A 25,695-nucleotide genomic window follows, 5' to 3' on the forward strand; every position below is an offset into this window, starting at 1 on the left:
TCCAGAACCGGGAGGGCGGCGAGGAGGAGGAGGAGGAGGAGGAGGAGGAGGGGGAAAGAGGGAGGCGACCGAGCCTGGCTGAGCTGGGGCGCTCGGCTGCCAAGACACACACACACTGCTGCTGCTGCGACTCTGCACAAGTGAGGAGGAGACCGGGAAGGAGAAGCCCCCGAGAAGCGCGAGAAAGAGGCAGCCCCCTCTCTCCCTCCCTCCCTTCTCCCCCGAGACTCTCGTGGCGCAAGGCAAAGGACGCGAGCTGCAGAAAGTGGGACGGGAGGCTCGGCGTTTTCTTGAGAAACAACCCAACTTTCAGCGCCTGGAGGAGAACTGGGCAACGTGGAGGCGCCTGGGGCTGCGGCGCTGGGCCAGCGAAGCCCCTCGGGAGCGCCCAGGCGCTGAGTCCAAGTTCTGGCTGGCTTCCTTCCCGAGGTCCCTCTCGGTTCCCGCGGCGGGCGGGCGGGCGGGCGGGCGAAGGTGCCCGGAGGTGAGCGGGGAAGCCCGGAAAGAGCCGAGGAAGGAGGCGAGAGAAGTTTCTTTCGGAAGAGCAGCGCGCAGTCGGGGAGGTCTTTTCGCGCGCCCGCCTGGCCGCCGAGATGGGCTGGAAGAGCGGCTGGCGCTGCTGCGGCGTCCGGAGCGGAGCGGACCTGCTGTGCCTGCTGACCCTCTGGCTGGGCTTCTTGCTCCCCGCCTGCAGGACTCGCCTCTACACCAACCACTGGGCGGTGCGGATAACCGGCGGGAACCAAGAAGCCAACAGGATAGCTAGCAAGTACGGCTACATCAATATAGGACAGGTAACCCTCCGCCGGCCCAAGGTCCCCCGCGCTCGCCCCACGGCTTCGCGTCCCGCCGGGCGGGGAGGGGGGGGAGGCGGCGGCCAGGCAGGCGCACATCTGCCGGCGGGGAAAGGCCAGGAAGCGGACGCCCCTCCGCCGGCATCTCCGGCGGCGCAAAGGGCAGGTAGAGGTCTGGCCAGGTCTCCCCTCCTCGTGCGCGCGCGCCCCCGAGTTCTCGAGGAGCAACTCGCGGTCTCGGAGGGAAGTGTTTCGGGGGCTGCGGACAGGCCGATTTGGGAAGGGGAGAGGCGGGCTGGGGGGGAAGCGGAGCGGCTGCGGAGGGAGGACTGCGAGGAGGCTGGGAGGGCGGCGGGGCGAAAGCGCCTTCCGACGGGGGCGCGGGGGCATCTTCCTTCGCCCCGGGGCTGCCATGGGGCGCTGCTCGGCAGCTTCTGAAAACCGGGAAGGAGCAAAGCCGCTCAGCAGCCGTTCCCAAACTTCCTGTGTTGAAGAGGTAAAGGGGGGGGGGCGACGCCGACTCTCCCTCCCTCCCTCCTCCGCTGCTGCCGAGGCTCGCGCCCGGCCCGGAAGACAAGCCCGTGGATTTGCTCACTCTTGGGCTTCGGCTATGATTTAAGCCGCTCCAGAACTCCCCCGCCGCCCGGAGCACGCAGCTCCGCCAGGCTCTGCCTGCGTTTGAATCTCGCACACCTTTCCGGTGGGGCTTTGCCTCCAGGCTGCTTGCTGAAGACGTGCGAATAGGGCTGGGCGTTAATCGGAAGGAATGGCTCCCGGGCGGCTTTAAAGCTCCGAGGAGGGGGAAGTGGAGGGCTGAGGAGGAGGAGGAGGCGCCGGTTTGGTTTGTGTCCCTTCGGCGATCGTAAAAGGGCGACACTCGCGCCGAAAGCTGGGACGAAAACCAAGGGCGCCGCGAGGGGAGAAGGAGCCGCGCTGCGCTGCCGGCCAGGTGGATTTCTCGGTTCCCCTGGAATCCTCCCCGCGCCCCGAAGGGCTGGAGCTGGTGGGGCTCCGGCGCCTGAGTCAGAAAGCAGGAATTTGATGCATCTGCCCGGATGCTTGCTCGGCTTCTCTCCGGGTTTTCATTCTGCTGCTGGGGGGGGGGCAGCTCTCCCCCCCCCGCCCTCAAGCAGCTAGAAGTCGAAGCTCTCGCAGTTTACAGCCTGGCCCGTCCCCGTGTCCTGAGCTCTCCCTTGCTCTTTGTGCAGTGGACTTTGAGCACAGCAAATGGAAATCAACATTTTAACAAGCAGATGGTGTGTGTCCCTCCTCATAGATGGGCCAAGATTTCGCCTCGGCTTCAGCCAGCATAACAGAGAAGGGGCGGGGGCGGCGGGAGACAGGATCACATTTGTACCATTAGGCATCAGTCCTGGAACTTTTCACTACTATGGATCCCCCCCCCCCCGCATTTGGGAAGTATAATTAGGAATACCTTTGAACAGAAATGGAGTAAGCGAACCCTACTCCATCAACTCCACTCTTCTGCAATTAGGACACAGGCTTCCGGATCTGATGCTGAAACTTCAATTGTGCTAGAATCTCAAGCCCCCCCCCCCACTTAATTAAACAAAGTTCTGGTACAGTAGTGGGTAAAGACTTAATCATGTTGATTTATTTTTTAAGCTGAATGATGGGGAAAGTTACAGAGGCTTTGCTACTGCATGATGCCTTGTGCTGACCACTGACCTTTGTTGAGGGGACATAGGAAAATGAATGACAAGAATACACACTGAAAACAGTGGAGGCTGTCTGAAGGCCCACTGAGGGAGTCGCCAGCTGGGCACCCATGGTTGCACATATCCCTACAAAAAGCTTTCCCTGGTCCTCACGGCATCCCCTCCCTCCACTTGAAATTAGGCTTGAAATTAAAATTCTGTTGTATCCAATATAATACGTTGCGATGTGTGCTTGGTTGTGTTTCTGCTGCTCGCAGCAAGTTTCTCTGGTTTGCATATGTGTCCATGAGCTCAAAAAGGTTGGTGACCCCATGACCATTGGAAATAATGGGAACAATGAATGCCAATTGACATGACATGCCCAACTAATTGACTGTCAGGAGCATCTAGAGGGTGGCTAAAAATTCAGCTGTCCTGCTAAAATCCAGGGAGTGCTGAAACCATTATGCAAGAGGAGGTGTAGGTGTTCAGCTTTGTAGAAGAAATGTTCAAGTCTTCAAGAAACGTTTTGAGGAACACTATGTAACTTTCAAAGTGCTTTAGAAAAGTACTTAAGCTTCAGTGGTATTTCTACTGACTTTTCATTCCATATATGCGGTTGGCAGGTTCTTTAATGCAGATGTTTGGGAGATGTCTAATGTTTGAATTAAAGTGGGCTTCCACTTATCTGACTTGATTTAAATTTACTCGTATAGGAAACACCTGGAATTTGCAGAATCCACAGATGTTTGGTTAGCAAACACCTGGAACTAGCTACATCCCCCTGCCAAAAAAGAAAAAGGCAATGAGAAAATACTTGGACCCAGACAAATGCAGTCACTCAGTAAGGAAACACCTGCTGCATGCAGTAACACTTAGAAAATACCCTGCTGCTAAACTGTCATTCTAGACAAGATGGAAAAATAGATTCTCATTACTGACAAAGTCTCCGTGATAACACATCACACATTTCATGGCACTTAGCCAGCTAAGGTGTGAAGCATGCAACCCAGAGCATAAGCCATGGATAGCATGGTTAAAATAACACACAATAGAGTTTTGCACTTATTCTTTATGACCCCAGTACAGGATAGTGTTTCCTTCTGGTTAACATATTTATTACACAAATGCAGAAGTCTAGGGCACCAGTTTCAACCTATACAATACAGATCTTTATGCTGTAAGAACCCATAAAATACACCTGAGCTATCATACTATCAACCTCTCCCCTACCAAGTAGCTCAGATTAGAGGACAGTAACACTTGTCCATTTTTGTTGTGTCATAAAATCAGTTCACACATACTGTATGATTACAGTGAAAGTTTCAAAAAGTAGTTTATTATGGCCCTTAATTTGAAGAGCTTTCTCTCGATCTTCTATGAAAATAAAGTGTTACTGCACAGGCAGTGTAGAAATCTTTGCATAATAAAAGTTCATTTCAGCTACTGAAGCTGTATACACTAAAATACAGTCAAAAGGGACTGATCTACAGTCTACCTGTTGGTGCTCAGTCAGATAATAAAAACTGTTAGATCAATGAGCACAATAATGCAAATACTGAAGTGTCATTCTATGCTGATCTTGACTAGAAGCAGCATTTTGTGTAATAACACTGACAATTCTAAACTCTTCCTGTATTTTGGTATTGGTTATTCTTACTTCTGTTTCTATAGTTGAAGCATAAAGGTAAAGGTACCCCTGCCCGTACGGGCCAGTCTTGACAGACTCTGGGGTTGTGCGCCCATCTCACTTAAGAGGCCAGGGGCCAGCGCTGTCCGAAGACACTTCCGGGTCACGTGGCCAGTGTGACATCGCTGCTCTGGCGAGCCAGAGCCGCACACGGAAACGCCGTTTACCTTCCCGCTGGTAAGCGGTCCCTATTTATCTACTTGCACCCGGAGGTGCTTTCGAACTGCTAGGTTGGCAGGCACTGGGACCGAGCAGCGGGAGCGCACCCCGCCGCAGGGATTCGAACCGCCGACCTTTCGATCGGCAAGTCCTAGGCGCTGAGGCTTTAACCCACAGCGCCACCTGCGTCCCTTATAGTTGAAGCATAGCAATATGTTAAATAGATAGATAGATAGATATAGAGATAGATAGATAGATGATAGATAGATAACAGAATACCCCTTTGATTAGATTTTTTTAAAATCCCAGATTATTATTTTCTCATGTTCCATGGCTCAGTAAAGACTTATATAGGCGTGAATTATATATTGCATGTACACATAGTACTATTGTTAGGTTACTCAAGCAATACAGTGAATAGGTGTCATGAGATTGCTTATATGTAATAATGCCACACACCAGTAGTATTAATAAAATACTAGTTAAGCTTCAACTTGGGGAGGATAAATATTGGACAAGTCTACAAGGAGAACAGATTCCTCAGATTCAGAAAGAGATAGTCTCCACTATTGGAGAGTTCCATAGCTCTGTCTAGTCAGGTTATGTGAGATCAGTTTCAACCTGTTATTTCCGAGGTTGTGGACAGGCTGCTTGGACGAGTGAAAGCAACCACCTGTCTCCTTGATCCTTACCAATCATGACTCATAAAAGCGAGCCAGGCGGGTTGGGCAATGGGCTCTGTGGGGTGGTGAATGTTTCCCTCTGTGAGGGTATCTTCCCTGAGCCCCTTAAAGAAACAAAACACCAACCAATGTGGCCAATTATTGCCTGGTCTCAAATCTTCCATTCCTGGGCAATGGATAGGGAGAAGGCCGTCTCTCAAGCTACGTTATGCTTAGTCAAACCATTTCCCCATCTACTACAGGGCTGCCTCCTCTAATTGGTAGAAGCTCTCTGAGGTCTCTGGCAGAGAGTGTTTCTTTCCTAGCTATGTTACTTGTGAATTTTTCAAGTGGAGATGAACCTTGGCTCTCCTGCATGCAAAACATATTCCCAACCATTACAGTGTTGTAATGATGTGCTAGTGTGGATTTTTACATTGTTGATTAGTACAGATCATGGCATTGGTCCAGCTAGCATTGCTTTACTATAAGATATACCCATCAATGAACTATATGTGAGCCTCGCAGGTGCAAACAAACATCCTGATCTTTTAGTACTTATTGTAAAGATTAATCTCTAGGTATTAGCAGAATTTAATTATCACCTTTCTATAAGAAAGAAGTAGACTTCACAACTTCTTTCAAAAGTACCGTAACTCTGGGAAATGTAAGTGATTGAGTGGGTGGTCATTGAACAACTCCAGGATTATCTGGAGGATGTGGACCATTTGGACCCCTTCCAATCAGGATTCAGGCCCCATCATAGGACTGAAACCGTCTTGGTCAAGCTGGTCAATGATCTCTGGCGGGCTAGGGACAGAGGTGAAAACTGTTTCCTGGTTCTGCTGGAACTCTGAGCGGCTTTTGATACCAATGACCATGACATCCTTCTGGACTGTTTACAGGAGTTTGGAGCTGGGGGCACTGCTGTACAGCTCCTTCCTCCTGGGCCGTGTCCAGAAAGTGGTGTTGGGGGATGAGTGTTCGGACCCCTGGGCAATCACTTGTAGGGAGCCTCGTGGCTCTGCCCTCTCCCACATGCTTTTTAACATCTATGTGAAGGTGCTGGGAGAGATCCTCAGGCAGTGGCGGACCTATATTTTTGGGACCCTGAAGCTTGAACAGATCTGGGGGCCCCTTCACAACCAGCAATGAGGTCTAGGTAACCACTGTTATTTTCTCCTGTGGGGTTGTTCCAGGGCAGATCACTTAAAAAAAAAAAACGGGAAAAAAACAAACGAAAAAACCCCAACCCTTCTACATCTCAGATTTTGATTAATATTGCTGCACTGAATTATCTCACATGTTAAAGATTTTATATGACAAGCTGCCATTCAATTATGCAAGCAATTTAATTTGGAACACTTCATTGGACAGAATGGTCATATACTAGTATAATAAACAAAATTGGTATTAAAATGGTATTAATATTATTAACTTAACAGAGGTGAAAGATGACTAAGTATTGCTCTAATCTATAGTTCAATGGATGCAGGGTTACATATATCTGCCATTACCTAAGAATCCAAGGTCTCTGTTTTTTTGCTGTCCTTTGTATTCCAAAAAATAGCAAATACTCCCAGGGAGATTGTTTAATTGGTTTACTTTTAGGACAATAAGTAAGAGGTCAGAAAGGCAGTGATTATATTGTCAGCAATTCTTAACAGGTAACAAACTAGTTTACCTTAGCAGGTTTACTTTTAGGACATGAGGTAAGAGGTCAGAAAGGCAGTAGTAGCCCTGTCAAGAATTCTTAAGAGGTAGCAAACTATTCTTGTTCATATTCACTTTTCTATGTGAATTTGTAAAAGAAATTATATTCATCTTATTCCGTTTACCACATTTTCTGACTAGTTCTTTGAATCCCCCCCCCTCAAGCAGACACCTTACAACGGGTCCTCAAACTATGGCTCACGGGCCATATCCAGCCCCCAGGGTCCTAAATCCAGCCTGCCTGGCCATTTCAGAACCCACCGCAAAGTCTGAGGTTGAAACGCCACACCGGGTTTACCTCAGCGCGGCGCAGGGACTGACTGAGCGGGTGGCGAGGTCCTCAAGCCCAAGGCTGAAACGCCACACCAGGTTTAGCTCAGGCTCAGGCTCTGCCTCAAGCTCATTCCCCAGTCCCTCATTCTGTCTCCCCCCCTGTCTCTTGGTCGCCTCTTCCCGGTCGTGCGCTGCCTCGCCGCCGCCGCCTCTTGGCACACACGGATTTCACACAGCGCACATGTCCCGCTTGAAGTCAGGGGCAAACACCTCTATCGGTTTCCATGGGGTGGTGCGAGGGGGCCGCAAGTCAGGCCCGTCTTTTTGTTGATTTCCCCATTCAAGAAACTGACCCGCCAAGGTGGGCTTTGCAGCTGTTTATTTTTTGTTGCTCTCCTCTCCTCAGTTCCCACCCAGGAGGCAGAAAGGCTCAGTGGTCTTGTCTCGTTTGCCAAGAGATCTCCGATATCTCTTTTGCCAAGAGATCTCCGATATCGGGATTTTTAAAAAGAGGCTTCCCCGTAATGAAGGGTGGCTCCTTGGTTAGGGAACTGCAGTACAATGGTGCCCCGCAAGACGAATGCCTCGCAAGATGAAAAACCCACTAGACGAAAGGGTTTTCCGTTTTTCGAGGCGCTTTGCAAGACGAATTTCCCTATGGGCTTGCTTCGCAAGACAAAAATGTCTTGCGAGTCTTGCGAGTTTCCCCCCTTTCCCCCCTTTTTCTAAGCCGCTAATAGCGCTAATCCGCTGAAGCACTAATAGGGATGCTTCGCAAGACGAAAAAACCACTAGATGAAGAGACTTGCGGAACGGATTATTTTCGTCTTGCGAGGCACCACTGTAGTACAAACAGGTCCAAGTTGCAATCCACAATTCCCCAGCCTCTTGAGCTGCTCCTTCTCTTTTGAATAGGGTTACTCGTGAGAAAACGGCTCCTGTCTCTGGAGTGCAAGAGGGCATGCTCAGGGCTTTAGAACTGGGTCCTTAGCTGTGTGCCTTTGGAAGTAAATTCAACCCAGAAGGAATGGGCTGCGTGGTTCCCAGTCTCTGCATTAACTTCACACTTCTTCCCTATGCTCATTTAGGGAGAAGTTCTTTGAGTGAAATTCTTAGTAAATTTTAAAAGGGTGGAGTGGGGCAGAACCAGGGTGACAGTCTGGCATCAAAATCTAAAGCCTATTTATTATGGTGGATTTTTAATAATGTTGCAGTATATATATGTTTGAGCACTGACCATTCATATTTTTTTCAAACTATAGTCCTTCCCCCCAACAGCGTCTGAGGGACAGTGAACCGACCTCCTGTTTAAAAAGTTTGAGGACCCCGCCTTACAACCATCATACATAAAGGGGGCAGGGAGGAAATAAATCTGGAACAATTTTTTTCTCTCTCTGTAAATTTTCTTGCAGTTCTGCCTAATCAAGGTTACTGTTTAACTTGAAAGTTTTCATACTCCTACACAAACAAAACAGTAATTCAATGGGGCTTACTCTTAGATAAGTGTGCATAGAATTGGGGCCTCATTTGAGGATTAGCAAAGACAAACATTAACCTTGAACTCTTGAAAGTCAATGGAAGGCTTAAAATGTTGATTTTAATATGATGAAGTTTTGGGCCAAAGGCCCAAAGGAATAGAAAACTTGAGTGAATGAGGATATTCTTCAGAACTTATGAGTAACAGGATATATTTTTTTAAAAGAGAAGACAAGAGTCAGATCTTACAAACCAGTTCTTGAGAAAACTGTTAATATTGATACTAAATTAATTTTGAGAGAAGTAGTAGTTGACTATTTCACTAATCGAAAATATTTAGTCAGTTAACCTGTCAAATACTATTAAAATATGGTCAAATGTTGAAAAATACTACTCCAACATTTAAGGTTATGCTTAACTGAAATAGGCACACTGCAGAAACCTTTTTGCTCCCTGAAAACTACCTCACTCTTCAGCAAATTTCAGGACTGTAAAACGTTTTCAGATATGAAACTGTTTGCTTCCTGGCTTCCTTCCTGGCGCTTCTTCAGAGCGAAGGCAGTGCTTTCTGCCTTCATTCTGAATTGCCTCTGTGACATCACATAGCCAAATCTACTGACCTACATAGCACTATGTTGTTGAGTCATTTAGTCGTGTCCGACTCTTCGTGACCCCATGGACCAGAGCACGCCAGGCACTCCTGTCTTCCACTGCCTCCCGCAGTTTGGTCAAACTCATGCTGGTAGCTTCAAGAACACTGTCCAACCATCTCGTCCTCTGTTGTCCCCTTCTCCTTGCGCCCTCCATCTTTCCCAACATCAGGGTCTTTTTTTTTTTTTAATACATTTTTATTCAAGATATACAATCACACACATCGAAAAAAACAAAAAAACAAAATACACTTATTAATAAACATATTAATTCTAAATAATTTACATAATACAATATATTCTCTCCCCTTTTATACAAAACACAAACAAAAACAAAAACACCAACATAAAATTCTCTATATTTGGGCTCTATTTAAGAGCCTTGGACTCCCTTCCACCCTTTTGGTAAGTATCAAATAAATTCCACGATCACGTATTTTCTTTTTAATCTTAAATATTAATTTTTCTCTGTAAGTGTTAATCCTAAAACCGCCAGTGCTTTCTAGAATTCATTTCCAATATATTTCCAATATTTACTCCAATTTTTTTGAAATTTCTGTTCATCATGATCTCGTATTCTGTCTGTTAATCTAGCAAGTTCAGCATAGTTTACCATTTTTACTTTCCAGTCACTTATGCTAGGTATTATTTCCGATTTCCAGTTTTGCGCCAACATGGTTCTTGCGGCTGTGGTGGCATAGAGGAATAGCATTTTGTCCTCTTTTTGGATTTCTTTGCCTGGCATTGCCAGCAAGAAGGCTTCAGGTTTTTTGGGAAAGGTGTATTTAAAGATTTTTTTAAGTTCGTTATAAATTAATTCCCCAAAAACTTTCACTTTATTACAAGACCACCACATATGGTAGAGGTCGCCTTCTGCTTCTCCACACTTCCAGCAACTTTTATTCTTTAATCTATACATTTTTGCCAATTTTGCCGGCGTATGATACCACCTATACATCATTTTCCAGATATTTTCCCTCAATGCCATACAAGCCGTAAACTTTATGTTGTTATTCCATAGTTCCAACCATCTTTCAAACTCGATATTGTGACCGATATTGTGACAATATCGGTCCCAACACCAGGGTCTTTTCCAGGGAGTCTTCTCTTCTCATGAGGTGGCCAAAGTATTGAAGCCTCAGCTTCACATAGCACTATATACAGTGTTTTTTTCTGGGGGTACGCAGGGGTACGCATACGCCTAAACATTTTGTGAATCTTTGTACTTTTTTCCATTTACTGTATTTATTTTTTCTGATTTGAACTATAAAATGGTGATTTTATTGAGTCAAAATGAGAGTACCCCTAAATATATTTTTTTAAGAAAAAAAGCACTGACTATATATATCAGTATATATCACATTTACTATAAGACCCCAGTTTGACTGGAGTCCCAAGACAAGAAGAGGAAGTTTGTGAGAGGGAATTGTGCAGGAGCAACAAACAAGACACACTGTGAAAACCAGTCACAAAAAATATAAAAAAACCAAGTAGTGGGTGTTCACGAATACTGTGGCCCCCTCACTTCACATCAAAAAATCTTGTGAACTGCCCAGAGACCTGTGGGTATAGGGCGGTATACACATTTAATTAATTAATAATATCCCCTAGCTACAATCAGTGCAGCAGTAATTCAAAGCATTAATTTAGTGGAACTCTCAGAAGTAGACTTCTGCTAATAATATTAGAAAACCCAAGTGAAACAATGCATTCTAATAAATTGAAACTATCATTTTTACAAATCAGAAAGTTATGCAAATATAAAGTATATAAGTGTATGAAGGAGACTTAACAGTTCTTGCTGGTTTTTATCTTGGAATTGCAATGTCCAGGCATAATTAAAAGTGTAAACAAAAAACCACTACCTACTTTTTTGAAGAGGGGGCAGTGATGGAGGTATAGCAATAAGATGGAGAGCATGCTCTCATTAGGGTTAATGGCCAGGCATCCTACGCAATGTGTTTAGTGCTACATATGGCTTGCCAAGACTTGGTTCAGATCAAATTTATTTGGTTCTTTTTACAATTTGTGGTATTTGGAGAGTTGTGACCAGCCATAACAAAACAGCTCATACAGAAAACACAGTGAGACTTAAATTTAGGCAAGTATAAGACAGTAACACCCAGTGAACTTCATGGCTGAGTGGGGATTTGAATCGTGGCTCCCAGGTCCTAGTCCTACAGACAGCGGAGAACCTCCCCCCCAATTTGCAAAGTCACAGATACGTGGAGCTGCCAGTGAGAGATATTGTTTCATTCTGTCCATTCATGTCAACATAACATGATTATTTTCAAAGTTCTAATGTTTTTATTTCTGTAAAGAAAAGCACTTACCTGAAAATGATTCAGGAACTCTCATGCAAACCTTTACAAAAGTAGGGTGATGATCCACCATTTCTAAAAGAAATCCCAGCATTATGCTATCCTTTAAGAGACGTGGTGACCAGAATTACACACAGTATTCCAAGCGCAGCTGCACCATTGTCTTGTATAAGGCCATGATGGTATTTCCAGTTTCTGTTTTCAATCCTTTTCCTAACGGTCACTACACTAGGTAAAGGTAAAGGTAAAGGTACCCCTGCCCGTACGGGCCAGTCTTGACAGACTCTGGGGTTGTGCGCCCATCTCACTTAAGAGGCCAGGGGCCAGCGCTGTCCGGAGACACTTCCGGGTCACGTGGCCAGCGTGACATCGCTGCTCTGGCCAGAGCCAGAGCCGCACACGGAAACGCCGTTTACCTTCCCGCTGGTAAGCGGTCCCTATTTATCTACTTGCACCCGGAGGTGCTTCGAACTGCTAGGTTGGCAGGCGCTGGGACCGAGCAGCGGGAGCGCACCCCGCCGCAGGGATTCGAACCGCCGACCTTTCGATCAGCAAGCCCTAGGCGCTGAGGCTTTAACCCACAGCACCACCTGCGTCCCGGTCACTACACTATAATTCACCAATTTTACTGCTGCCACAACCTGGCACACAACATCTTAACCACAACATCCTAACTGAGCTTTCTGCTATGACCCTAAGATCTTGGTTCTTGGTCAGCCCTCAACAGCGTATATGTAATCTAACATTTTGTCCCAGCATGCATCACTTTTCACTTGTTAACACTGAATCAGATTTATCATTTTAAGGCTCATTTAACCAGTTTGGAGAGAGCTTTTTGGAGCGCTTTGCAGTCTCTTTTTGATAAAAACTACCCTGAACAACTTGGTGTCATCAGCAGACTTTGCTAACTCATCTCCAGGAAGGGCTGGAGATTTGGGTTCAAAAAGCAGGCAACACATAACCAGTAAATCTCACCCACTGTCACAAACGCACAGGACCATAACCAAGAACGACAGCAGAATGGTTTTCTTATATATTTCAAGATATAAGAATATTTATTCTACTTACACTCCTCCCTCCATACCAAACACACCATCAGATACACAAAATCAAATGGGCAGGGACACAGGAAGGGGGGCACCCTTCCCAAAAAAATCCTCCTTTCTCTCATAATTTATGGTCTGCTCTCCCCATCCTCATGCTCAACCTGTATTCCTAGAAAAAAAGATGCAGCAGAATTCAAATAAAGGGGGGAAACCTTTATTCTTCATGCTTGGGCATGGAGCTTAGTTATTCAATTATTTTATGTTACTTATTTATATATATATATAAATCTGTCCTGCCCTCCTAATGCCCATGCACCATTCCCCGCTGTCCCAGATTTGACAAGATTAATGTTAAATTAAGATTAATGTTAAGATTAATTGTGTCACTGTTGCAGATTATTGTGGGAAATTTACAATGTTCTGCAAAATATAAATGTGCTTATTTAGATGTGTGCTCTTGTATTAAGCACGAAGAGCTGTCAGATGTTACTTCTGACAACATTGGTTGAAAGGGATGGAAATACTTTCCCTTTAACTAATAATACAATTGTGTTCTGTTCAGTTCAGGTATCCTTCAAAGTCTCTCAGTTAGGATTATTAGTATTTTTGTCTCTAGGATCTGCCATGGCCAGCAGCTGAGGCATTTAACTACGCAGATGTAGTGGAGGGTAAAATAACTTTTAAAGTTAAAAATGCTGTTGAAAAGCTGAGCCCAACTCCCGCCACCATTTCCTTATGATGATATCTGGATAGTTAGGAAAAGAAGCTGTCGTGTCATGTTGGCACTCAGTTGGTACAGCAGGTAGATACTTAATCACAGGGTCCTGAGTTCCAAGTCCCGTGTTGAGCAAAAAGATTCCTGCATTGCAGAAGGTTGAACTAGATAATCCTTGTGGTCCCTTCCAGCTCTACAATTTTGTGATCCATCTCACTCAACATTGTCTGCATGGGCTAGCAATGATTCCCCAAAGTTTCAGGCAGGGTCAACCCTCTCTGGAGATGCCAGGCTTTGACCTGCAAACTTCCACAAATACAGCTGGTTCCCTTTCTCCCATGGAACAATGACCTTCCCCTTTCTTTGCTTACAACCCTAATGTCTTCTCACTCAGGACTACAGGTAACTGCAGGGGTTGGTGTGGGACTGAAGCTCCAGCTCCTGCTTCTCTTGTATGAAATACTCTCTCTACCAGAGACATGCACTTGTTTAGGCTTGACACTAGACAGCATTCCTAAAGATGTGATCTGACAATAGTTTGTTAATGCATTTCTCACTAGCTATCTTCTTTGGCTTTTTTTGGATTTGAACTATAAAATGGTGATTTTCTTGAGTCAAAATGAGAGTACCCCTAAACATATATTTTTTAAGAAAAAAAGCACTGGGAGGAAGTATATCCTAAAAATGCAATCTCCTGAAGAGAGTTCAAATAAATGCTGCAACAGCAACAATACCATGGTCCTGTTTGTGGGGGGAGGGGGAAGCAAGAGATTTGAATGCAGCCATGAAAATTACAGTATAATGATGTATCATCTTAAGTCCTGTAGCTTCCCCCATTTCCTGTAAACACAGCTTTGTGCCAGAAACACATTTGTGCTTTTATACTAAAACATTCCTGATAAGTTGCATACGGGAGAACAGCTTTGTCAAGGACCACAGCCCTGATGCCCACTGTGACCCTGAACAAATCAGAGTTGATCAGGATTCAGCACATTTGCTTCCTCCAAAGTCAGATTATCTCCAAGGCTAATGTTTAAAATGTAGAACAGTACAGTATTTATGTCCATTTTTAGGCATGCATTTTCATAGGAGCTAACCAATTTGTATGTTTCTGTTAACAGTTTAATACAGGGAACAGAGTGCCATTAAGTGCTTGCGGAGGCCTATACTCTCATCAACACTCACATCTGCTTCATAGCAGTCCTGGCTGCAGAATTTGAAGGCCTTCATGCAATGCACCCTTAGTGGGCCGCATCAACCTATAATAGTTTAGCTATGTGCCAGTCATGCTGCTCCAGTTCTCCCTCTCCCCCCAGCACCTTGCACACTTCTCCACTTTCCCAAGTCCACAGCAAGCTGCATGAAACTAAAAGGGGAAGGGTGCTCTTATTTTGTTACCCCCTCCAACACAGCAAGACCCAGAGAACTTGAGGGAGAGGCAGAATGTAGGTCTTTTCTTTCACTTCCCTGCAGGCTTTGGAGGAAAAAAAATGGAACTAATGGAACTTACTCCCTAGTAAGTATGTTTAGGATTACAGCCAAACTATTTTTGAGTGACGGTAGACTCAGCTACACAACTGCAAATAAAAGGTTTTAAATGTGTTATAAAGTGCAGTATACAAATGTGACACTAGATGGCAAAAGAGAGCTATGCCAAATTCAATGTGGTTTTAAAATAAAAATAAAAAAGCATTTTCAGTGCTTTTTTATATGTGTGTAGATTCCACCAATGTTGTAAACAATATTTAAATAAAATTCACTTGGTATTAGTTCCTGGATGAGACTATAGGCCTCCTTAAACAATTTCTGCAGAATTGATGTTTGAAGAAACAAGGCTGAGTATTTCATTCCTGCAGTGGTTGGCATCCGACTGTCTCAAGAGACAATGGAGGGCACCTCTGGGAGTGAAGTCAAATGCTGTGTTAGCAGCGCTAAAGTGACCGCCCTGAGAAGCAAGCCTGGCCAGTGTGTATGGAGGTCCTGCGCTGCTCAGGGGACAGGACCCCGCTCTCGGCCTTGTTGACACTGACGTACTTCTGGAAGCTGGCACCAGAAGTGGGCTTCCAGAAGTACACAGCCAGCTTCTGGAGGTGCGGCTGCTGTGATGGCCTGCCAGACCTTGCTGCAGTGGAAGGAGGCGGTGACAGAAGCAGCAGCGGCCTGCCAGGTCTTGTGGGAGGTGACAGAAAAAGTGGCAGTGGCCTTGCAGGCCTCAAAGGCCTCTTGGATAGGCCTTGGATAGGCTGGGGAGGCAAAGAGAGAGAGCCAGCCAGCAAAGGGGAGGCAGCGGGATTGGGGCAGAAAATGTTGGCCTGCGTGCCTTTGGCACCAGGCTGGGCTCAGCAGTTGCTGGAAGGAGGCTTACAAGGCGCGACCCAAGTGTCTTAGGGACTCCACTCAGGATTTGTGCAGGATTTATTGCTTCGCCTTTTCTTCTCCCTGCAATGGCATAGACTTTATAAATGGTTCTTGGATTGTTGAAATAAATGCTACGTATATTACTGATATATCAAACTGTAGAATGGTGTTTACTATTTTCCATGCCTTGTTAACCTTTTTTTTACAGATAGGCACATGGGGCTGACTTTGATTCAGTAGAAAGTCTAACAAGGCTGTTAAAGTTTTACTGCTGTGACAGTTGATGCTGATAAAATAAATGGGTGAGATGCTGTGATGGATATTTAATACCTCAACAGATCACTTAGTGAATGAAACTCACCCCCAATAATACCCAGGGGTTGGAGCGTTATTATTGCACAGTAAACTGTCTTGGAGTTGATGATAGGGAATTACTTAATCAACCTTGATGCTGCAGTCAGTAAAATGAAAACATTGCAATTATCCTGACCAGTCATTTCTGCCTTTTGATTTGTAAGGCGAAGTACAATGTTAAAAGGCTTATTGGTTGTTGTGTTATTAAGTGTACCATGGAAACAATATAACTGTTGTAGGTTACTGTATTAATTGCTTTGAACACTGTACTGTATGCTCTTTTGGCATAAATGCAAATCTGTAGTTTACACTAAACAGACACACCTTGTTCCAAAACTAATCAATATCTCAAATTATTTATTTTCTCTAAGGCTGATTCCTTTGCTCATATCAGTTTAATTGCATTGGCTTTACATCTGGTTCACATGAGATTACATCAGAGTAGATACAGCATTTGCTTAACTGATAAACTAATAATCAGTGTGAAGAAGACTGAGCAATTTACTTAGCTTACTCTGAATAGGGAATCAAGTTTTTATTATTTGGTAGCTCAAGGAGGTGAACAAAAATAAGGGAAGCCAAAAAGTTCAAGTAGATTAATAGGTACCATCCAGTGGGAAGGTAAACAGCATTTCCGTGTGCTGCTCTGGTTTTGGTGTTCTGTTGTGTCAGAAGCGGCTTAGTCATGCTGGACACATGACCCGGAAAAACTGTCTGCGGACAAACGTCGGCTCCCTCGGCCAGTAAAACGACATGAGCGCTGCAACCCCAGAGACCTCTGCGACTGGACTTAACTGTCAGGCAGTGGCGGAGCTTCATGCTCCGGCAAGGAGTGGTGGTGGAGAGCAGACGGGGGTGGGGCTGGCATGGTGCCCAGTGCAGGCAGGGGGGCAGCTGTGATGGCACCCTACAAGGATCGCACTGCCGGGGGTGGTGCGCTCCCCCCACACTCCTCTTCCTCCACCACTGCTGTCAGGGGTCCTTTACCTTTACCTTTTTAATGAAAGTTCTGGGAAGGCAAACCAGTATCTGGTCCAAATGCAGTATGATGGCAGCTTTTCCATGTACTTAAATGTGTAGAAAATGGGGGATATAGTCTAGTTGTGACATGTCATCTTATGGTGAGCTAGAGGAGGACTTTGTAGACAAACGTCCCTTGCAGATATGATGGGCTGATCTGCTGTTAGTGTTCTACCAGCTAGTAAATACTTACCTGTTCACATAGGCATAACTAGGCACTGATCCTTAGTACTGATTCTACAGAATACTGGATTCCAGTTTGCATATTTTATTGTATCTGCTTTATTTTGTAAACCACCTTGTTATTATTATTATTTTGTAATGAAAGGTTGGTATGTGAATAATTCTCAGTAAATAATAAAATAAACTAGCAGAAAAGCACCTGGAGGAGAGAGAACTGGGGAGATCTAAGCTGTAGATAAGGGACATGGGTGGCGCTGTGGTCTAAACCACTGAGCCTCTTGGGCTTGCTGATCAGAAGGTCGGCGGTTCGAATCCCCATGACAGGGTGAGCTCCCATTGCTTGGTCCCTGCTCCTGCTAACCTAGCAGTTCAAAAGCACATCAAAGTGGAAGTAGATAAATAGGTACCGCTCCGGCGGGAAGGTAAACGGCGTTTCTGTGCGCTGCTCTGGTTCGCCAGAAGCTGCTTAGTCATGCTGGCCACATGACCTGGAAGCTCAGCCAATAAAGCGAGATGAGCGCCGCAACCCTAGAGTCATCTACGACTGGACCTAACGTTCAGGGGTCCCTTTACCTTTTAAACTGTAGATAAGGAAATATTTGATTCCCCTCACCCTTGGCTTGATACAAATTTGATACAAACCCCTTTTCTACCCAAATGGTGCAAGTCTATGTTTATATATACAGAATGGTCAGTCCATCTAGGTCAGTCCTTAGCTTCCTCTATGAAAAATTATAATCCTTAATTATATATATCCAACTCCTTCTTATTATATGTATCCAACTCCTTCTTCAAGGGCACAGTGGCATACAAAGGAGTATTATCCACATAACTGCCCTGTGTGGTAAATTAAGGCTGAGAGAATGTGAGCAACCCAAAGTCATCCAATATGAGCGGGGATTTAAAATGGATTTCCTCATCCATTCCAATATTTCTCCGCCACACCATGCTGGATCTCCATTGTTCTTGGAATCTCAAGACTGAAAGCCGATGAGGGGCTAATCTGACTTTTTATTTATAAAGAACACATTTTTTTGTTTAGTGTGCTGTTAATATTGGTAGACTTCCAGCAACTGAGTTGTTTTGAGCTGTTGCTCAGCAAAAGCTTGAACCTTCTGAGGTGCACAAAGGCTTTTGCAGAGGGTTGAACAAATCATTTTTCCATTAAATGAAGAGGTTTATGTATGAGTTACTCCTGAAAATCTACAGAATAATTCCCCTTCACTTTTTATTAACTCACAATGCAAATAAAATATTTTATATTGACATCAATAGATGAAATATAAAGACTATCCAGAAATTGTAAATAGTTTCTCACTATATTTGCTCAGTGTATTGATAAATAACATTGCATAAAGATTGCCCACTTTACAAGAAAAAAAGAGAAAGAAATATCAGTGGACATGTCTTGTACTAAATGTATATATCAATAGATCTCTTTTTGCCATTTCAAAATGTACCAGGGAGAAGGCTGGAATCATTATTGAAGCATATGAATTCTAGGCATGACAGTTATGCCAGATTGCTCTCTGGCAATTTTTAATCTGCTCTTTGAAGGAGTGTCATTTCTCAGTGACATTGCATTTGATGTTTAACTATATGTGCAGATTCAGCATCTTCAAAGTGGAAATGGAAGGGGGCAAAAGATACTGATGTAGCCAACTGAAAATCATATTTAGAAGCTTACTAAGCAGTATGTCCTTGTTTTAGACCAATTGCTTTGATTCAAAGAGATAGTGTTTCAAACACAGAGCTCCACTGCAGGACATGAAGAAATCCTAGCATTTGCCATATGTTCATTAAGATGAGAGGTGAATATTTATTTCACAGTTGCTTGAAATAATCTTATTTTATGCATCTGCAGTAGAAAGGAGTAATGTAAATGTTGCAGTGAAATTGTGTGAGCTCACAGATGTAGAAAGGCACAAGCTTATCATTGGTGGAATTGTAAACAAATGGTCTAATTTTTACCATACCTCCTTTGCATTTAAGGAGGACTAAGATTACAGAAGTATCAATATTTTATCTTGGTAAATAGTATGTTCTGTTTTTCTTCACGTACATTCTAAATATAGCAATCCAAAACAAGGGCGATACCGAGAGAGAGTGAGAGAGAAATTGGAATAATCAGATGATCAGAAGCACAGAGGAAGTTTTTTGAGATGACGTTAAAGTGAGAATAATCCATTCTTAAAAACATCTCTATAGAAATATAATCAAATTGTATGTTGCCCAAGGAAAACAGGTTTTTAAAAAACCTGTATAACTGTAAGCACCACTTTCAGTCACTCAGAGGTTTAGTCAGTTTCTGAATATATTTTCCTAGTCGTATATGCAGTGTGTTTTTGCTGTTTTTGAGCTTCTCAGGGTAACTAAGGTTTTTTAAAATATAAAAATTCAGTAAGCTAGATAAATATGTCAGTGTTGCTATATTTAAAATCGATACTGTACTTCACTAAGGGAGGTGGCAGGCTGATCTGCGATAAAGTCACAGCAGAATGGAGTAGGTAGAAGAATCTGTCTCTGACTGAGCTGCTGCTCAGAGTTTAGATGAGAGATAGGTAAGGCAGACTAAGAGATAATACAGTGTATGTGGAACTGCCTTTGAAGACTTCTTAGAAACTTATGTTCATACAGAACACTGCTGCTAGGTTACTACCTGGAGCTGACCAAAGGGAAAACAACCCCATCAGTTCCACACAACTAAATTGGTTGCCAGTTCTTCCCTGAGCACAATTCAAAGTGCTGGTCCTTACCTTTAAAGTTTTGGGATTCAGGTATCAAAAAGACCACTTGAGCTTGCTGAGGTTGTTGCCAGAGGCGCTTCTCTGAATTCCCCTGCCTTCTGAAGTGAGGCGAGGGTGGTGGTGACGAGAGAAGGCCTTTGCAGCTGTGACGCTCTCTGTATGGAATGCCCCCAGGTGCATTTTCAGTGTGGCTTTAATGTGAAAAGTTCGGGGGGGGGAGGGCTTTTATTCCTCTGCTTGGGGTTTATTGTTCTGCTGTGTTAATCCATATGCTTTTATTTTATTTTTATGACTGTTGTGCCCTGCCCTGAGAGTTTTGTTAAATTTAAGGAGAGTATTAAAAAAATCAATACACAGGAAGAAGAGAAGTGAAAAAAGTAAGAGTTCACAAGAGAGAGAGAGAGAGAGATCAGCAAGGAGGACTGGAACCAGGGCATGAGGTGGTGTACATGGCCAGCTTAAAATGCAGCTAAGTTGCTCTTTTTCTCAATTCGGATCGAAGTTGGCTTGGGGGAAAATGCAGTATTTTGTATATTAAAAAATGACAAGAGAGATACAAAATAGATATGGATTGTGACTAACGTTGTGTGTATACCACTTCCAAAACCGTCCGTGGAAGTGCACTTGATGCAGAGTAAATGGAAGTGTGTACATAGCTTTAGGAAAGCATGGGGTCCATAGTAATAAGAAGGTAAAGAGCTGAACAAGAGAGAATGACAGAGAAGAGAGAGGTTTGCATGGCCAAGAGCAGCCAAGCTGCAGAATGCTGAAATTCTTCTAATATTCGGATTGCAGGCTTCAATTTATGATTACAGCCTTAACTGCTACATATTCCTTGAGTAATTTGCTCAAAAAGCTAGATGGGCTATATGTTCCCTGCATCTCTTATCTTTGTCTGAATATTTGCATAGTTAATTAATGATTATGTTGATAGACCGTTGTAACTGTTTAAACTCAATTTGCACCCACATGCCATGCGCTGCCCCCTAAAAAATAAAAAAAGTTGGGGGCAGCCTGGTGTCACTGCAGTATATACATTAGTTCTGAGCACCAGAGTTGTCTGTTTCTTCTTTGAGTATTGCTGCATTGTACATAAGTACATAAGTAATTCCATATTGAACTGCACCAGAACAACACACTGTATTCTTAAATCAGCAGCGGGCAGTTAAAACACTGAACGGCCTGGAGAAAACTTTCAGTTCCTTTTCTTTTTATGAAAATGCATTTTGTTTTGTATGCATCAAGTAATGGATTTGAAAAAGAATTTAATTTCTTTCTCTAATATTATAGCTTTACAATAACTCCAGTCATTGGGGTGGAGCAAAGGTTCCTCATTAAAAAGTAGAACCTCTTTGATCTGTGTTAATTAAAGAGAGGCACATAGAAGATGAAATTACATTGAATATTTTGGCTTAATAACTACAGTATGTGGAAGCTCCCCACACAAATGAAAACCCTAAAGTACTTGGGGAGCCTTCAAGAGTAGAAGAAGCTCCTTGCTGCAGACCTTTGCTCTCAATCTCACTGAGGGCTGTTAACGCAACAAAGAGGATCCTGTGGAGCAGGTGGTTCGTGACAGCACACTCTTGCTCTTAGGGGACCAGATTCAATTAACCCAGCATGCTAGTGGAACCTAGCACAGGGGCTTCTGCTAGTGCAATGGGGCTCCCCGCTCCCCCCCCCCCAGATCCTCTCTGGAGGGTCAAGAGAGGGAGGATGAGAGGAGAAATGCTTGCAGTGACTGAAGGATCAGGAGAGTGTGACGTTGAATTCCTCCCCTTGCTTTTGGTTATGTGTGAGGAGCATGAACTCCCGAATGGGGCTTTTGTCAGTGCTGAGCCTATAAGCACAAATCCTTTGCTTGATTGTTGTGAGTTATTGTGCCTAGGTGCCCACAGGCAATGTCTTGTTAGGTAGCCAATTGAAGTGAAACCTATATTGCTTATTGCTATAAGATTAGATAGTTGTATAACTTGGTATTTATGATGGTATAAGAGAGCACTTCCTTTTCAATAGTTTTTTTCTAATACTGTAGGATCACCTACAAAGATTGGTTAGGAGAACCACTCCTGGATAGCAGGTAGTCACACATTGCTATCTCTTTGCAAGCTTTACAGCACCAACTGTGCTGTCATAACTGTCAGACATCTCTGTGACATGGACAGCATACAATGCTGGCAACACCTACCTGGGGCCTGCAATTCTTCCCCATCCTCCAGTGTGTTAAGTCTTTTGGTAAACTGGACTGGACTGCAAAAGGAGTTCAGTTTAAATATCAAAAATTATGCCAAACCTGTGAGTGAAGAAAATGAGGAAGAAATGGTTTAGTTTCTGCATATAGTGAATACTTTGGAATGAAGATGTGAAACGCGCCTCTGCAGGGAGAGAATCCCACAGCTTAGGGGCTGCCACAGAGAGCATTTCTCCTGGGCTGCCACCACCTGAACATGTAAAAATGATGGAAGAGGATTCCTACTGCCAATCTTAACACAAGAGAGTTTCTGTAGGGAAAGGGGTGGTCTTTCAAATGCCATTTAGGGCTTTAAACACTAATGTGGATGTTGTGACGTGGGGTTTGTGATTTCTGAGGAGGGGAGAGCTACGTTTATAGGGACAGGGAACTAGCTAGAAAGGATACATTTTGGAGGGAACAATATCAGGCAATCACAGTCCTGCCTTTTGGAGGAAACCAATAAGACAGAGGATCCAAATACAGCAGCTTAAATGAACCAATAGTAGCTGTACCCTCTGGAACCAAAAGGCAGTTACTTTACCCTAATGCAAATACAGACAATAATAATACAGATATAAAATCCTTTGACTCAATACACAACAGTGGACATATTTAATTCAGCTGGAAAATGAACTGGCAACCAACACAACTGTTTTAAAGCAGGGGTTATATAAGTTTGAAATGGAGGCTTTCAAACCCCCAAGGCTTGTCTTTTAACCTCATGCTTTGTAAAGGTCTGAATATTTATAATGCTGGAACTGTCAGTGGTATTCTTATTTTTTAAATTATATCTAAAGTGAATCTATAATTTAAAAAAAATGTTCATTTAAAAAGATGTGTGCTGGTTTCCTAATTTTTAATAAAAGGAATAATCTAAAGTTCTAATAGAATTTATTCCTTGTGATACTTCAGATGGATTTTGTTTTGTGAACTAATGATATAAAAAAGCTGAATATAGTACCTTTTACAATAAATTTCCTTGAGCGTACTGGCTAGCAATGCAGCATAATGGTTAGAGTGTTGCACTATGACCTGGGAGACTGGGGCTTGATCCCTACTCAGCCATGCAGCTCACTGGCTGACCCTGGGAAGAGATTTCTTACCACCTCACCATTTCTTAGCCTAAGCCATTTCCCAGGGTTGTTGTGAAGATGAACTGGGGAGAATCATGTACGCCACCTTGAGCTCCTTGGGAGAAAAGAGTGTGTGAGAGAGAGAGAGACTGATTATTTTTATGCTTTTTTGTGAAAATAGTTGGGTGGTAATTTGTACAAAATTACTTAAAATGCTGCATATAAATTAGACATTAAAAAAGATAGAGACAGACAGAATAAGCATCTCAGTTATAATATATGGTTATACAGCTATACAGTCCATCCATTTCATATCATATGTCCTTTTGAAAGATGAGCGCTGAGGATCAAGTAAAACAGCAGGAAATTGCATAATTTATAGTGCTGGTTTTCTTAAAAAACAAAAACAAAAAACCCCAGACAAACTGTTTTTAATAAGTTAAATCTCCCTCTTTTCTCCCTCTCCACTTTCCCCCCTCTCTACAGATTGGAGCACTGAAGGATTACTACCACTTCTACCATAGTAAAACGATTAAAAGGTCAGTTCTCTCAAGTAGAGGTACTCACAGCTTCATTTCAATGGAACCAAAGGTAAGATAACACAGCTAGCCAGTCATATAAGATGCAAGCACTTACATTTTTAATTTGAAATTTTACACTAGGAGACATTTACCTGGATGGCATCTAAGATTTCAAGAGCTGACATATTATCTGTTCATTGAGCTTCTGCTTCACATTAGGATATAATGAAGACAATATTGTATTATTAACGGATGTGCTGTCCTAAGATGTACAACCTAGTTCATAAGGGACTGGCGTATGTATCTGGTGATCTGTAGATCAACCTTCACTAATTTAAGCAGCCACAAATTAGTATAATAGTTTCTTGGTATGCTCTTTGCAAGTAGTAGCCATGTCTTAGAATGAAGAAATATACCTTGTGACAGTAGATGGTACTGCTATGCAATCTCAAGAAACTGCATGTTGTACAGCAGTTGTTCTGGCTGGGTTGCAGCCTTTGGCACAGTGTAGCAGATGTAGGTGCATTGCACCTGTGTTCACTCAGAGGCTGCAGTCCTGAAACCATTTCCTTACTTTGGAGTAGCCCAGCTGTTTGGTGAAGCGCTTTGAAATGTAAATGACTTGAGGGGTATTGCATACCAGCCACAAGTAGTTTGTGGATAAGGTTGCTAGATGTCTTCTGTTTTTTCCTAAGGAGAGCCTTCTTTAACTGCTTCACAACAGGCAGGAATTAAACACACCAACTTTTCCTAAAATGCATAAGATGGAAAAGTTGTGCCTCTTTAATTTCTTATTGTTATGCAACTTTACAATGTATGGATCTTCCATGGGGAAAAGAAAGATGGTACTTATTTGACAAGTTTTTGTTTAATGTATCAGGAACAATTTCAATTTTTACACTTCTGTTTTTTAATAGTATATTCTGACTTCTGTTGAATTTGTAGATATCTTTTTCCTTTGTAACATACTTCTCATGATACTTTTCCATTATTATAGCTATGCCAAACTTTGGCCCTCACTTTTTCTTTTTCTTTTAGGCTGAAATGATAGACTTTCATGTGTGGGGAGGGAAGGTGTTGTAAACCTCTTCCAAGCATGCCATTTCCCAAAGGTTGTTCATAGCTGGTAACATCCACTGTGTTTCCCCTCTCAGCTACCTGTTGGCTGCCATTTCCATCACAGCCAATTAAGGAACTTGTACATTTCAGTATGTGTCTTGATTCTAAGACTTGATATGCCAGTTGCTTGATGTCTTGAAGTACAACATGTACAGATAGCTAACTCAACACAAGGGTTATGCTCCTGGGCATAATCACTTAAAGCAATTAGGGGCGGGGGTTGATTGCTGGGCTTTGGGAAGTAGGCAGGAGAACTCTGACAGGGTCCCAAAGTCCTCCCACCTGCTTCTCAGAGCCCAGCAAGCAGCCCTCCTGCTTTGGAAAGGTACATGCTACCTGCCAGATAGCTTGCAGTAGTAATGTGGCACCGTCTTTGTCACAAGTACAAATCCTAGAGTATATGCATGTTAGTAGACCATGGAAGTGGAGGAAACCCACACCAAGAACTGTTATAAGACAGTCTCATTTCTTTGGCAAGACTTAAGCAATTGTTGGTCATTTGTTGCATGTGATCCAGTTTATTTGCATTTCACAGAATATCTTAATGTTTAACCACATGACTAATTTTGTAGCAATGTATGGAAAATTAGCACATTGTAAACTCTTTCTTTTTTTTGTTTTGTTTATCTTTCTATTAATTGTTGTGTTTTCATTTTGTTCATTAAACAAGCTAGAATTTCATATTAGAATTGCCATTTGAAAGACTTGGTTTTACTAACAACATAGGATTACTGATGGAAATGAACATAAATGTTCCCTGGCGAACTGAGATCTTAACTTGTTGTAAAAGCCATGTTTGACTTCTTGCATTTATAGCTCACCTTCTTCATAATTATCCTGACTGTCAGCAAATGGCTCAAAAGGTTCAGCCTTCATATTCTTAATTGTGCATGCATTTGTTTAAATGGCATATCAGAAAATTTTCTCTCC

General features: G+C 43.3%; 1 protein-coding gene across 4 annotated transcripts in view; it reads left to right on the plus strand.

Annotated features, from left to right (window-relative positions):
- The first annotated feature begins 202 nt into the window (after positions 1-202).
- The window catches only part of PCSK5 (proprotein convertase subtilisin/kexin type 5), a 161,271-nt gene continuing 135,778 nt past the window's right edge, over positions 203-25,695 (plus strand). Inside the window, exons 1-2 of one of the 4 annotated variants that reach the window (XM_079996045.1) lie at positions 203-794; positions 23,612-23,716. In XM_079996045.1, coding sequence (XP_079852171.1) covers positions 594-794; positions 23,612-23,716 — 306 coding nt within the window. In that variant the 5' untranslated portion in view covers positions 203-593. Of the gene's footprint in view, positions 795-1,181; positions 1,291-7,288; positions 7,311-14,363; positions 14,674-23,611; positions 23,717-25,695 lie in introns of those variants that run through there. The other 3 variants (XM_079996047.1, XM_079996048.1, XM_079996046.1) reach the window with 3 other exon arrangements.

This window comes from Podarcis cretensis (assembly GCF_951804945.1).
Source record: "Podarcis cretensis genome assembly, chromosome: 11".
In the NCBI taxonomy this organism is placed as follows: Eukaryota; Metazoa; Chordata; class Lepidosauria; order Squamata; family Lacertidae; genus Podarcis; species Podarcis cretensis.